This window comes from Lathamus discolor, chromosome 3, assembly GCF_037157495.1.
Source record: "Lathamus discolor isolate bLatDis1 chromosome 3, bLatDis1.hap1, whole genome shotgun sequence".
Lineage (NCBI taxonomy): Eukaryota > Metazoa > Chordata > Aves > Psittaciformes > Psittacidae > Lathamus > Lathamus discolor.
In genome coordinates, this window is record NC_088886.1 from 64,067,286 (window position 1) to 64,080,769 (window position 13,484).

At 37.3% G+C, this 13,484-nt stretch overlaps 1 protein-coding gene across 1 annotated transcript in view; it reads left to right on the forward strand.

The window, feature by feature from the left end:
* The window catches only part of LOC136009981 (loricrin-like), a 34,349-nt gene that overhangs the window by 2,910 nt on the left and 17,955 nt on the right, over window positions 1-13,484 (forward strand). Inside the window, exons 4-25 of the mRNA XM_065670544.1 lie at window positions 46-87; window positions 1,033-1,065; window positions 2,619-2,657; window positions 2,775-2,813; window positions 2,991-3,026; window positions 3,143-3,172; window positions 3,482-3,520; window positions 4,128-4,157; window positions 5,232-5,270; window positions 5,765-5,806; window positions 5,998-6,039; window positions 6,942-6,977; window positions 7,487-7,528; window positions 10,031-10,072; window positions 10,176-10,214; window positions 10,531-10,572; window positions 10,675-10,713; window positions 11,109-11,150; window positions 11,254-11,292; window positions 11,422-11,466; window positions 11,934-11,975; window positions 12,781-12,816. Of these exons, the coding sequence (XP_065526616.1) occupies window positions 46-87; window positions 1,033-1,065; window positions 2,619-2,657; window positions 2,775-2,813; window positions 2,991-3,026; window positions 3,143-3,172; window positions 3,482-3,520; window positions 4,128-4,157; window positions 5,232-5,270; window positions 5,765-5,806; window positions 5,998-6,039; window positions 6,942-6,977; window positions 7,487-7,528; window positions 10,031-10,072; window positions 10,176-10,214; window positions 10,531-10,572; window positions 10,675-10,713; window positions 11,109-11,150; window positions 11,254-11,292; window positions 11,422-11,466; window positions 11,934-11,975; window positions 12,781-12,816 (855 nt within the window). The remainder of the gene's footprint in view (window positions 1-45; window positions 88-1,032; window positions 1,066-2,618; window positions 2,658-2,774; window positions 2,814-2,990; window positions 3,027-3,142; window positions 3,173-3,481; window positions 3,521-4,127; window positions 4,158-5,231; window positions 5,271-5,764; window positions 5,807-5,997; window positions 6,040-6,941; window positions 6,978-7,486; window positions 7,529-10,030; window positions 10,073-10,175; window positions 10,215-10,530; window positions 10,573-10,674; window positions 10,714-11,108; window positions 11,151-11,253; window positions 11,293-11,421; window positions 11,467-11,933; window positions 11,976-12,780; window positions 12,817-13,484) is intronic.

Consider the following 13,484-nt stretch of genomic DNA (forward strand, 5'->3'; position numbering starts at 1 on the left):
GCTGCTCTTTTTTTCCCCTTGTTTTCTTTTTCTTTCCTCCAACAGGGTGGATCTGGTTACTCGGGTGGCAGCAACGGTTGTGGACAAGTAAGTCCTCTTTCTCCACACTATCTGAAAACTAGACCCAGCTTTCTTTGTAGTAGTAACATATTTTCCAATAAGTTAGCTAATTTTTATTAGTTGAAATCTTTTGGTTTCAGTCTTACATGGAATCTTCTAGCACAGAGATCAAGAAGCACTGATATTTTTGTTCATTGTAACCAAAATGAAGTGGCTTCTCACCATGTAGTGTTACACGCAAAAGATGGCCGAGTAATGATTCATGTATCTTCTTAGTAAACAGGCAAAAACTTTGCTTGGGAATGATTATTGGATGTTGGCCCATTTAATTCCTACAGAAAGTGACAGGATTAGAGAGTGGCTCCTACAGATTAAGAATTGCATTAGGAGTTTTCATCCTGGTTCCATTTCAACTTCTGTATGCCCACACAGTGTAAAGACAGTGTCTTCAATGCTGGAGGAATGGTTGGATTTGACGATTTTAAAGTTTTTTTCCAACCCAGCTGCTTCTATGATTATTGGGCAGTAGCCTTGCCTAATATCTATGATGGGTGAGTCTAGCGTGATTCTGAAGTAGATGATCACACAGCTGTAACTGTTGATTCCTAAATGGACTGTCCAAACCAACCCAACAAAACAGTTTACCTTTAGCAATCAAGAGGAACTAGGATGATACAGAGAGTCTGTATCATTCAGCTGCCAGCCTACCTTGCTTTCCATATGGCACACAGTAGTCCTCCTTTGATCATCTGTGTGCATGTGTCTTGGTGCTTGTGACTATGTGTGTATGGGAGTGACAGAGGGTAAAGCCACAGACTTAAAGGGTTAGATGCAGTTAAACTCACCCTCTGTAAAGTTTTATTTAGAGTTTCATTCCATTAATCCTCACATAGAAGTTTGAAGAAAGCTGACTACTCTGCAAGAAAATGATAGTTAGGACATTTACCTTTTGGTTTGTTTATTTTTTAACAGGGTGTCTCCTATGACAGCAATCCTTGCCACCAGGTAAATGCTTTTCCTTCTCTGTTTTTTGAGACACATTCAAAATTAGTTTTGCCACTAACTCACTTAGAACCAGCTTCTGATTCATAGACTGTAAATCCATGTAATCTTACCAATTACGAGATTAGCACTTACTGTCTTCCTCTACACAGGAATATCACATGGGCTTGGGGGCTTTTCTCCCGTTTTTCCTAGCATTATGTCTGTGAAATGTCTAGCTCTATAGGATACTAAGGCCAGATTCTGGAAAGCTGGAAATTTTGTTGCTGAATCTGTAAAAAGCGCATCCTAAAAGATGTCTACTATGTTTAAAGAAACAATCTCTGTAAATGTTAGAAATTAGGAGGAAAACAGCAATAGATGATTTTTTTTTTATTCACACTTCTCCTGATTCTTACTGATTTTTCACAAGAAATAGAAAAATGAGATCCATTCATTGTATTAGCAATCTAAATATATTGATAAATGTACAAACGACATAGATGTTGCTATAATACATTATGTGGTATAGAATATATAGTATTCACAATATACTGTACATAACTTGAAAGAATACTATATGATGTAGGTACATGAGTATGTTATTTTATAATAGCTATTTTTTTTAATAAAGAAGAGCTATTTCTTTCCAAGACTAAAGGCAACACTTAAATTTTGTACTAAAAACTGTTAGAACACCAACAGACAGTACTTCTCATTTCATTTTCCTTTGCCTCTTCTGGATTGATGTCTGAGCCCCATTTTAGTGACTGGCAAATATCCCACTCTTCAGTAGCTCAGGATCTCACTGTTCTTATGCACTTTTGACACTAATGCTTCTACAAATGTCTCTTTTGATTTCACTTGGAGAATTTACAACCCCTTCTAAAGAGGGCATGTTGAAACATACCGAATGCTTTATTTTAAACCTTTTCCTCAAGGCCACTGTATCTCACATCTCACAGCTTTCTGTGTAATAATGCTACCAGGGGAGTTTTTCATTCCAGTTGTAGAGAATGTGTTTTCCACAGAAGAAAAAAAGATACATTCTCTAGAGACTGTTCAGAATGAAACTCATCTGCGTACTAAGCATTACTTAAAGCTAAAAGTTTGTAGTTCCTTGGCACAGGTATTATGTAGCATTTACCTTTGCACTGTTGGTGATTCATGCTCACTACATTAGACATCATATCTGTATCGCCTTTGCTCCTTACTCTTTCTCAGAAAGTATCATAGCTTTCATTAAAAATAAGCCATAGTCAAACAGCAAATGTCAAAAGCATGCCTATTTTTGTCTCATTTACAGGATGGATCACAGGGTGGTCAGGTAGGCAGCTCTTTATTACCCATTGGTAAAAACTTTTCAAGCAGTTCTAATCCAGAGTACAGTTTCCTTGCTCATGAGGGTATAGACTCTTGCAGAGGTTCCCCAGCTCCAACCTGCATCTCACTCTCTTAAAAAGGAAGGGTTTTTCAGCCTGGAAATTCCATTTACATAGAAAGAATTCAGTAGCCTAATAAAGCTGCTGGTCATATTCAGCTTTCCAGCATTACCTGTTGTTGTTTTGCTTTCACAGGGTGGATCATACTCCTTACAAACCTATGATGGTAGCCAAGTAAGTACTAGATTATTATTTCTTCCCACTGAGGTTTTACTTCACAAGTCCCACAAGGGATTATCAATAGGTGATTTATGACTTTGTAATATTAATCCTATTTGGTTTTGTTGGCAGGGTGGATCACCATCCTCACAAAGTTATGGTGGTAACCAGGTAGGTAGACCTTGATTTTTCTCCTTGTAAGAACTTTTATCTTATCTGATAAAGCTGTATAGATATCCAGAAAGCTGTATTTGATCAAAGGAATCCCAGGTAATTGTTTATTCCAACTTTATTTCCCAAATAAAACCACAGTTTCTTCTGAAATAGGGTTTATATTTGTTTTTATAGGGTGGTTCCTACTCGCAGGGCTATTCAGGTGGCCAAGTAAGTAATGCTCTATTTCACTACTTGTTCATCGCTTTGTACAAGCTTTAGCCTCTGTTCAAAATCAGGTTTCCCATATTCTAATTTTTTCTGATTTTGGTTTGTTTGTTTTAAAGGGTGGATCAGACACCTATTATGATAATCAGGTAACTAGTTCTTTCTGTCTTCTAGATACCTATTATTTTGCTCTAATCTTTGTAGTCCCTGCATTATCTTTCTCAAAGATATACTAAAACATAACAGTTTCTATGCTCTTTTTGTTTTGGATTGGTTTTGGTTTTTTCAACATTCCCTGTAAGCAACTGTTGTATTTGGCTCCTTATTTTCCTTATAAAGGACTTAATTTAATTCAGCTTTTTGTTTGCACAAGCCTCAATTCTGTCTTGCTGAATACAAAGTTTAGTTTTAACCATCCATTTTTGTGAGGAAATAACTGGTATTTAATGTCCTTCTAGGATTCACAAGGTTACTCAGACGATAATGCTTGTGATGATGTGAGTATGCTTTCTCTAGTATATTTTCATCAGAGTATTTTTCATGTAGATGGGAAAATCTTGCACTGCTAGATGCAGCCTTGTGAGCAGAATGATCCAGAAAGAACGTTGATTTCCCACACTAATAGCATGTTTTCTTACTGAAAATTGTCATGTAAGTGTTGGCAGATGCATTTTGTGCTTTTAAATGCATTTAACTTGGTGAACTGAAATATGGATAAAAAGACTTTGGTACCTTTGCAGTAACAGAAAGCTTCACTTAAAACCTAAAGATAAATTTTACAATAATGTTAAAAAAAAAAAAAAAAAAAAAAAAGCAAGTCCCATAGACAAACTTTAACTGCATACTAGGAAAAAAAGAAGAGAGAGATACAGTGGCAGATATTGCACTGTTCTTCATGTTACATTTCTACTAATCCAAAGTTGCTATTAAAATCTTTCTCAGACTGAAATGGTAGGATTTCAGACTGATTTAAGCAAGGGAATATGAGCAACAGAGTATTATTTCTTTTTTATGTCTGTAAGCAGTAGAGGAAAGAATGGGGTTTCTATAAGCTTACTGTATTCAAGTAACTGTTAAAGAAGAAAATCATTCATTCTTTTGCAGAGTGACACCACCTATAGTGCCAATGTTCAGGTAAGTACTCTTTTCCTTCCGTAGTATTCAAATGATTAATGACAGTGTTAGTAACTGAGCACTTCAACATTAGTCCTGTGGGCCTCTGATTGTATAGTATGATTGCCTTATAGTACCCCTCAAAAAGGCAGCTGAAGAGGAAGATATTTGATATTATAGTTCTCTGTACTCAATGCCTTCTAGCCCTTCTCAAGGCTGCTGGGTAATTATTTAAAACTCCACAGTAGTAACACAGGTTTTCTGTAGTATATACAGTTGACTGGATAGTTATTTGGGAATTAACCATCTGGGTAGGTGAGGCATGTAGCCATCCCAGGCTTTTTCCATTTGTCCTCATTTAAACATGTATCTGCTGGTGGTGTAAAGTAACATTCTGTCCTACAAGTAGAAACTAGTAACATGGGTATTTTTAATATGTTTCGGCCTCCTTTTGTTCTACTGCCATCTAGAGTAACCTTCTGTCATCAGCCGCTTACCTTCAGTTGCCAGTCAGATACTTTACTGCTTCATTATTTTCCCCATTTTTCCTTTCTAGTATTTTACTACTGCCCCCAAAACGTACACTAGGAAGTAAGGAGGCCTTCTGAAAACCTCTTTTTCTTTGCCCTGACCGCATTGCATTAGGTTTTTGTTCTGCAAACAAAAATCCTTCAGCAGCAAACCTTGTTTGAGCCTCATCACCTCCTCCTTTGTTCACAAAAGATGTTATTATTCCCTTGGTTATCCCTATCCAGTGCACAGTGCTGGATTTCATTGTAAAAGAGTTTGCTTCGAAGCATTCTCACAAAGAAGGGGAGGGGATTTAAACAAGAACAAATCATTATACTGATGGCTTCTAAACCATTGTGTTTGAGCTGAGGGAGACTCCGCGCAGCAGGAACTTCTGCTGAAGGAGTGTGAAGGTGACAACAGACAAAGAATATGCTTTTTAAGACTCTTACTGATAGTAAAATGATAGATCTGGACATTTCCTGTGTTAAAATATGCCACTTTGACAAGTTTAAATAAATCTTTGTTGAAAGTATTTTGTGGATGGCTGCATCTATAAATAATAGGCTTCTGGCTCCTTTACAGAGTTCTGGTTGTACAAAGAAGAAAGTTCTTGTTGCCAGAGTAAGTAGCACCTTTTCTTTTTTCTTTAAGGACAAATAGCTTGGCTATTTGCTCTTTGGGTGAATTTATGTTAAAAAAGTATATATATGAATAAAAGACGTGAAATTCCTGCTGTGAGATATACGGCAGCTCAGATTCCTGTTCTTCAGGAAGCACATACAGAGTTGGTCCAAGCTAAAGTTAAAATCCAATGAGTGTCATAAAACCAGAGGATAGCTAAAATTTTAGCTGAAGAAATGTAGAATAGTGGAGTGAGAAAGAATAATGTTTCTAAATACTGCTCAGAGATGTGGATATGTGTATTGTATAGCTTCAAGTCAGGCAAACAATGTGCTTTAATTTTATAATAGGGCTTTCCTATTCAATGTATGTATCAAAGGGTCTGGAGCTGTTAGAAACACATAATAAGTGAAAAAAAAAAAAAAAAAAAAAGAGCCCTGTCACTGTTCATAGAGTTTTCATCTCCTCATAGTAAATGTCTTTGTTTTTTACAGGATACCTCACATGTTCTGAGCAAAAGAGCCTACGATGCACAGGTAAACTATTCTTGTCACTTTTCTGCTGGTGTTACAGCTCCTCGGTGTAATTACCTACAAAAAGAAGAATAAGGATCTAATTCCCACAACAGAGTATTCTGGTTAGGGTTAGGTAGTTTTTTCCCAGTAGAACTATGTATTTTCACTTATTACCCTTACAGAAAAATGAGTCATTTCTTGTTTCCTCACAGAATGAGTCTTCTACTTCAAATAGCAGCCACAGTAACCCCCAGGTAATAACAGTGTCTATTGCATGATATTGCAAAGACTTTTGTGAGAAATCTAATTTTCACTCCTGAAAATTAGATTCCACTCCCTGATCTGTGCTGAAGGATACTAGTTTGATTTGGCAGCGTATTCCCTATAATGTTATGATTTTGCAGTTGTAAATAATTACAATGGGGCCAGAATATACTGTCTCCTCATTCCTTCACTGAGCAGAAAAGCATTGCAGGTGTTTGTTTTCATATTTTGTAAAATTTGCTTGTAAAACACAAAAGAAATAGGTTTAGAATCCTTTTTTTTTTTTTAATACTTATTTTTAGAGACAGTCCTGCTCTGGTGATGGTTGTGCTCAGACACATACTTCTGTTTCATTTAGAATTTGGTAACAAGGTACATCTTAGTGATGGCATACCTTCTGTTCCAAAAGTAGGTCCAACTTTCCCATTGTGTAGACTTGCATACTGCTGCAGTGGTCTGTGTGTTACAGAATTCTATGAATTTAACTGAACCAGAGTGACACCTGATTCTGTATTTCTTAATATTTTGTACTGTATTGGTACTCATCAGCTTCCCAGAGATCTGGAATCCCACTGTGCCCAGCATTAGATGCAACACTAGCATAATCCTCTGTCTCTGAGACTTTGAAACCTAATTCAATAGTACAGTCAGATCTCTGAGCTCCAGAGAGTAAAGGTTTCCTTCGTTAGTTTTCCTGATAGCCATTCCCGGTCATTAACTAAGTTTCTTCCAAATTGATATTTTCACAAGGATTCATAGAGTTCTGAACAGACTCTGTTTGTTGGTTCAGGGAAGTAGTACAAAGTTTGTCTCTTTCTTCACACTACATCATTTTATGTATCTTAGATTCTGATAAAATGCTTCTATAAAAAAATAATTGGATTCTTCACAGGGTGGATCATTTATTGCAACCCATGGATCAAGTCAGGTCAGGATTTTCACTATTTTTATCTAGTTTTATCCAGATAGCTTCCTAGTAGTTGAAGTAATTAAATTCAGGAGTCAGCCTTTAAGTCCAGTCATTTTGCATGGGGGATTGGTGATGTTATGCACTAAGTTATAACTGAAGTTACCCTGTTAAGGTTAGATTTATCTGAAATGGTTCTCCAAAATCACTTCGTAACACTGCTTCAATTTCACACATGGTTTATTGGTGAGAGCACAATGATGATGACCCTTGACTACCCAAATAATTCCTCTTGATGAGGCATCTGCAGGGTCATAGCACTGAGAGATGTAGTGTCAGCCTAGCTTCCAAAGCAAATGTGAAAGGTACAGAGCTGTGCTGTCCCCTCATTTGTTCTAGATGTAGGAACAGTCACAGCTACTCTGTAGTCCCACAGGCTTTATTCCCCCAAACACAGTTTCACATCTGAAATAAGGTTTTCTTTTAAACTTCCATAATCAATAATTGTTTCCTTTTTTTTTTATTTATAGGGTGGTTGTGTTTGTCCTGATGGCAGCAGTGGTAGCAGACAGGTAATTCTTTTTCTGAGTTTATACTTTCATCTACATAGTCAATTAATCACCTAGTAAGTATGGACAGCACACTTACCAGTAATAGTATTGGGCAATGCTAAACATTTTGGTGAATTTTCTTAGTATGGATATAAATATATACAATGAAAACATAGAATCATTGAATGGTTTGAGTTGAAGGGACCTTAAAGCTCATCCAGTCCCAACTCCCTGCCACAAGCTGGGATACCTCACACTAGAGGAGGTTGCTCCAAGCTGTGTCCAACCTGGCCTTGAACACAGCCAGGGATGGGGCAGCCGCAGCTTCTCTGGGCACGCTGTGCCAGCGCCTCAGCACCCTCACAGGGAAGAGCTTCTGCCTAAGATCTAACCTGAACTTCCCCTGTTTCAGTTTGAACCGATCACCCCTTGTCCTATTGCTGCAGTCACTGATGAATGTGTCCCACTTTAACTGCATAGTTACCATTTGGCCACTAACTTTTTGTAACTGTGCTTGGTAATCCAGATGCTCTGTCAGTTGACTGCTATGTGCTCATTCATTACTTTCAAAATCCAGAGTCCATATGCTCTGTAGTAGCCATAGAATTTAATCCCATCCACCTTAGGTTTTTTGTCCTTTTCACAGATGCAATAAAATATTGTGACTAAAATGTCAAGATCTGATAAATATTTTTAAATATAAGCTCGTAAACCAATATTTAAACTATCTTTTCCCATGAAGTGTCACTGCAGTTTTATCATCAGTGGCTCTGGATAAACTTTTCTCCTAGGCAATGCTTTCCTGCCAGGATAAAGCCCAAGGAATGCAATTACATGGGCATTAGAGACTAGTTTTACCCAACTTCTGTCTTGAATTACCCTACTTGCATTTTAAAGTCACCTGCATTCTGCCTAATAACAGTTTTTAAAGCTTCTCTCAAAGCTGCATTTACATACACCCGTTTGAATGGTGTAATATTTTTGTAGTTTTCAAGTTCAACAGGAACCATATTGTGGATTATTATTTCTATAAAAAAGCATGTTTTATTTAAACAAACTAATTGTGTAAAGAAATTACTGCTTCCTGAACTGGTCATTAGCATAGAGCGATAGTAATTTTGGTCAGGCAATAAAATACTGCCTCTTCCCTGTAATTGAGGCTGAGCAGCAATCATGACTTACATGTTTTAAAATAGAGACTTTTCTATTGAAATACTTAATATTGAAGCCTCATCAAGGAAAAGCTTTGTTGTGTCGTGTGATTGTAATGCTATGTAAGCAAATCCATTTACAAGGGGAAAGGTGGACATCTTTCATTCTAATAGGGCCTTCTTTGCATGCTGAAATAGTCAAAGCTATGCATATTTAAACCATCTTGTGTCAAAGGAAGCAATGGGTTTGCCTTATGTGGATCCTCAAATTCCTCGTGCTGCAATTATTCAGTTTTTTTCTCTAAACCTCATCTAAAGAGCTCAGTCTACAAGTAGACTCTGAGGAAGCAGTCTAGTCATAGGATAATACTTGATCTATTTTACATATAATGGTGATCTGACAGTAATAATGGTTGTTACGTACTGGTAAATATTCTTCTCCTTTAAGTGAGCTGAAAAATCTGTTCTTCTAAAGTGTATTTACAGTTTTTCAAAACATGATCAGGTCATGGTCATCTATGACAATACAGAATCTGCCAGGTATGACATAAGATTCTGGGATTAGAAAGGGTAAAATGAAAAGTAACTAGTACTTTGAGATCTTCTAACCTGAATGAGAAAGTACGTGATAAAGGGTTTTGTATCTCTAACAAAAATAGCCAGCGCTCTCGTCTAATGATTGCAGTAATGTCCTCTTTGAAAACTATATTTTGAAAGAACAAAACCTCAGAAATGAACTCACTCACTTAAATGTCTGTTTGCAAAAAAATAGCTAGTCTGTGTTTTCATTGCAGGGAGCCCCAGGTTCTTCACACAGCACATATTCTGGTAACCAGGTAAACATGCAGATAAATTGCCCTGTTCAGAAGCTCCATCTAAAACCTTCCCTGAAGAAGTAGCCAGATATAAAACATTAACCCATTCTGTCTTCTGCACAGGGAGGGCCTTCCTTCTATCCTGGAGGATCCTATGGACAGGTAGCTGTTCTTCCTCCCTTACCAGGATAACACAGACTCCCACCATTCCAGTTCCTCCACTCCTGATATTGTGGGTGCTATGACCTACTATCATACAGTTGTCTCAGAGCAGAAAACTTGCATTAACCCTGCTGTAACCTAGTGGTGTGAGGTTTGACGGAGAACAGCACAGAAAGGAATCTGCAGGTTCCTTGCAGAATTCTGATTTTAGCAGGCCAAGAAAGTTGCCACCAGAAAATTTCTTCCAGTTTAACACTATTGGACTTGATTTTTACTTAGGTACATAAAAGTTAGCTCAATCCTAGGAGGAAGGGTATAAGTAAGAACCAGCTACCCTGGTATTTAAATACTCATCTTGTCTGCAAGAAAATAGCTTGTCTGTATTTTCTTTTCAGGATGGCCAAGGTTCTTCCTACGGCTCTTACTCCGGTAACCAGGTAAGTCTTGTGATCATCTGTGCTTGCACAGGAGCAGCCTAAAAGTCCTCCTTGAGAGACCATTTCTACTACAAACCAGTAATTTTTAATGTTTTCTCTGCAGGGTGGGTCTTCCTTCTATCATGGTGGATCTCATGGACAGGTGAGTGTTCCTCATTTGAAAAGGTAACAGAGGCTTCTGTTATTCCCATACCTGCACTCCCCATACAGCGGATGTTGTGAAATGTAACACCCAAGAACCGAATTGACGGGTTGTAATTTGCACCATGAAGTCCATCAGAAGAAAATATTAAATTGTGTTTACGACTTCCATGAAATAATCTTTCATCCAGCTAAGAAAATCAGTGAGAATGAGGTCCTTGTTCTTTGACAATATTGGCCTCAAGTGAGAGTCAGGTCCATTGCTATTTGCGTGATCCTGTTTGCAAAAAAATAGCTAGTCTGTGTTTTCATTACAGGGAGCCCCAGGTTCTTCACACAGCACATATTCTGGTAACCAGGTAAACATGCAGATAAATTGCCCTGTTCAGAAGCTCCATCTAAAACCTTCCCTGAAGAAGTAGCCAGATATAAAACATTAACCCATTCTGTCTTCTGCACAGGGAGGGCCTTCCTTCTATCCTGGAGGATCCTATGGACAGGTAGCTGTTCTTCCTCCCTTACCAGGATAACACAGACTCCCACCATTCCAGTTCCTCCACTCCTGATATTGTGGGTGCTATGACCTACTATCATACAGTTGTCTCAGAGCAGAAAACTTGCATTAACCCTGCTGTAACCTAGTGGTGTGAGGTTTGACGGAGAACAGCACAGAAAGGAATCTGCAGGTTCCTTGCAGAATTCTGATTTTAGCAGGCCAAGAAAGTTGCCACCAGAAAATTTCTTCCAGTTTAACACTATTGGACTTGATTTTTACTTAGGTACATAAAAGTTAGCTCAATCCTAGGAGGAAGGGTATAAGTGAGAACCAGCTACCCTGGTATTTAAATACTCATTTTGTCTGCAAGAAAATAGCTTGTCTGTATTTTCTTTCCAGGACGGCCAAGATTCTTCCTACAGCTCTTACTCCGGTAACCAGGTAAATCTTGTGGTCACTTGTGCCTGCACAGGAGCAGCCTAAAAGTCCTCCTTGAGAGACCATTTCAACTACAAACCAGTAATTTTTAATGTTTTCTCTGAAGGGTGGGTCTTCCTTCTATCCTGGAGGATCTTACGGACAGGTGAGTGTTCCTCATTTGAAAAGGTAACGGAGGCTTCTGTTACTCTCATTCCTGTATTACCCTTCGAAAGAAGCAATACTCTTTCTTGAGGGAGCCAAAATAATAAACTTGGTTTTATTTTCTGTACAGGGCGGGTCTTCTGCCTATGACAGCAGCAGTGAATCCTATGGTCAGGTAAGTAATGTGGTTTTCTGTGTAAAAATGGTGCTGAGGACTCCTATATACAGCTGTATTCTGTATTTTGGCTCTTTATTTTAATGAACATGGCTTTTTTCTTTGTGGAGTGAAATTTCCATCTACTTTTAACTAAGTAGCCTTAAAATTTATACAGGAGTAAAAAGTGGGATGCCTCCAACCATTAAAGCTTGTTCTTCTCAACAAAAGTAGCTTTGAATCATCTGCAAGATGAAGGCCTCTCCAAAAGTAGAAATAGAATCAGAGCTTAAAAGATGCTAAAGGAGTGCTTTACAGGGACATAACTATGAGTTGCTCAGTAGCCATTCTGATCAAGTAAATATTCACCTTTGTTAAATATCACTACAATAAACATTAAAATATTTTCTTTTTCCTTTTAACAAAAAAAATTAAAGAAGGAAAAAGGTCTGTTTGCAATATGAAAATGATTTATGTGTTCTGAACAGGGTGGATCTTCAACATACAGTGGTGCTGGATCTTATGGTCAGGTAAATGTTATTTGTCTCATACATCAAAAGCTTAAGCTCACTCTGTTGGTTCTTCTGTGCACTGGGTTCTATATATCAGTTATTTTACTTTTTGCTTCCCTCTCCTGTGTTTACCCCTTTACCACTCCAAATATTTCCATAATGGAGGGGATGTGATGCACTATAAATACTCTCTTGCTAACTGTGTAACTTTTCAATGCTTTAACTATTTGATTGTTTATGCATCAACTCATTCACAAATAAGATGTTTTGTGCATTTACTTTACCTCTGCAGAAGCTGTTCCAAGTTTAGGGGCAGGCACACGCTATATCTGAAGTCTATATTTATGAATGTGAATGTCATTGGGGGATTACTCTGCTGGGACTATCTTACGTTTTTTGTTTAGCAACACATTTTAACTAGCGCAAGTCATACCTAATTATTTATTAAAACTAAGAAGACATATGATCCCAATTGTTTTTTCATAGCTGTGCTGCTACTTCTCGAGCAGATTCTAGAAATAAAGTGTGGATAGTGGGATTTCTGAATATAAAGAATGGTTAATTTTGCAAATCAACTTTATCCAAAATTTTTCCATATAAAAACGCATGTTTACAAGGAGCGTTGGGATTTTTTAACCTCTTTTGCTTAAGCAACAGGTGAAGTTACGTTTTGGTTTTTTTTCTTGTGCATTCACTGGTTTAGGTAAAATAGGAAATTCTAAGTGGCTGCTTATTCTTATTCTTCTATTTTATATCATTCACAAGCAAGGTCATGGGAGAGTCCTTTTTATATGAAAATAAATGTTTTTTCTTTATTTTACAGGATTCATCTTCCATAGGAGGCAGTGACAGCGACAATGTAAGCATTTCTTCTCAAGTATAGCAATATCAGAATTTGCTACCTTTTTAAGTATCTAGGTGATTACCCGGACCTTTACCTTATCTCATCATCTTATCTTTAAGAGCTCCTTCCCAGTACATTCTAGCCTTCTGTGTTGGTTAGTAGTTTTGTGCAATAACTTGTTTGAAATGTTGGGGTTTTTTTCTAGGGATAAAGGAAAGCATAGATTTAAATTATGTCACATTATTGTGCTATGGTATGGCAAGGACTTGGCAAAGTAAAACTCCATTTACAACAGTTCTGACTTGCAGCCATCAAGATTTCTTGGAAGTCGTTATTAGAAGTAGCATTTACAAAGGAAGCTCTTTTTTGTTTATTTCAGGATTTCCATTGAAACTCAATATTAGTGTATGCTCAAGGTATACAGAACCAGAGACTTCCAGCAATTTAATTGGCCTACTTTTTCACTGACTAAATTTAATAATACTGATTTAGCTACAAGAGCAGCATTATCGATACATCACATCAGCCATTCTTGTTCTTAAGGGTTGTATTTTGTGATTTATTTCCTCAAGAGCGTATGCCATTTATGTTTACTATTCTGGACTCTCAACAATTCCCACAAATTAAGACTTTCAAATGCAATTGCTCTTGAAGTACAGATTTATTTAAAAATTCAACTTTTC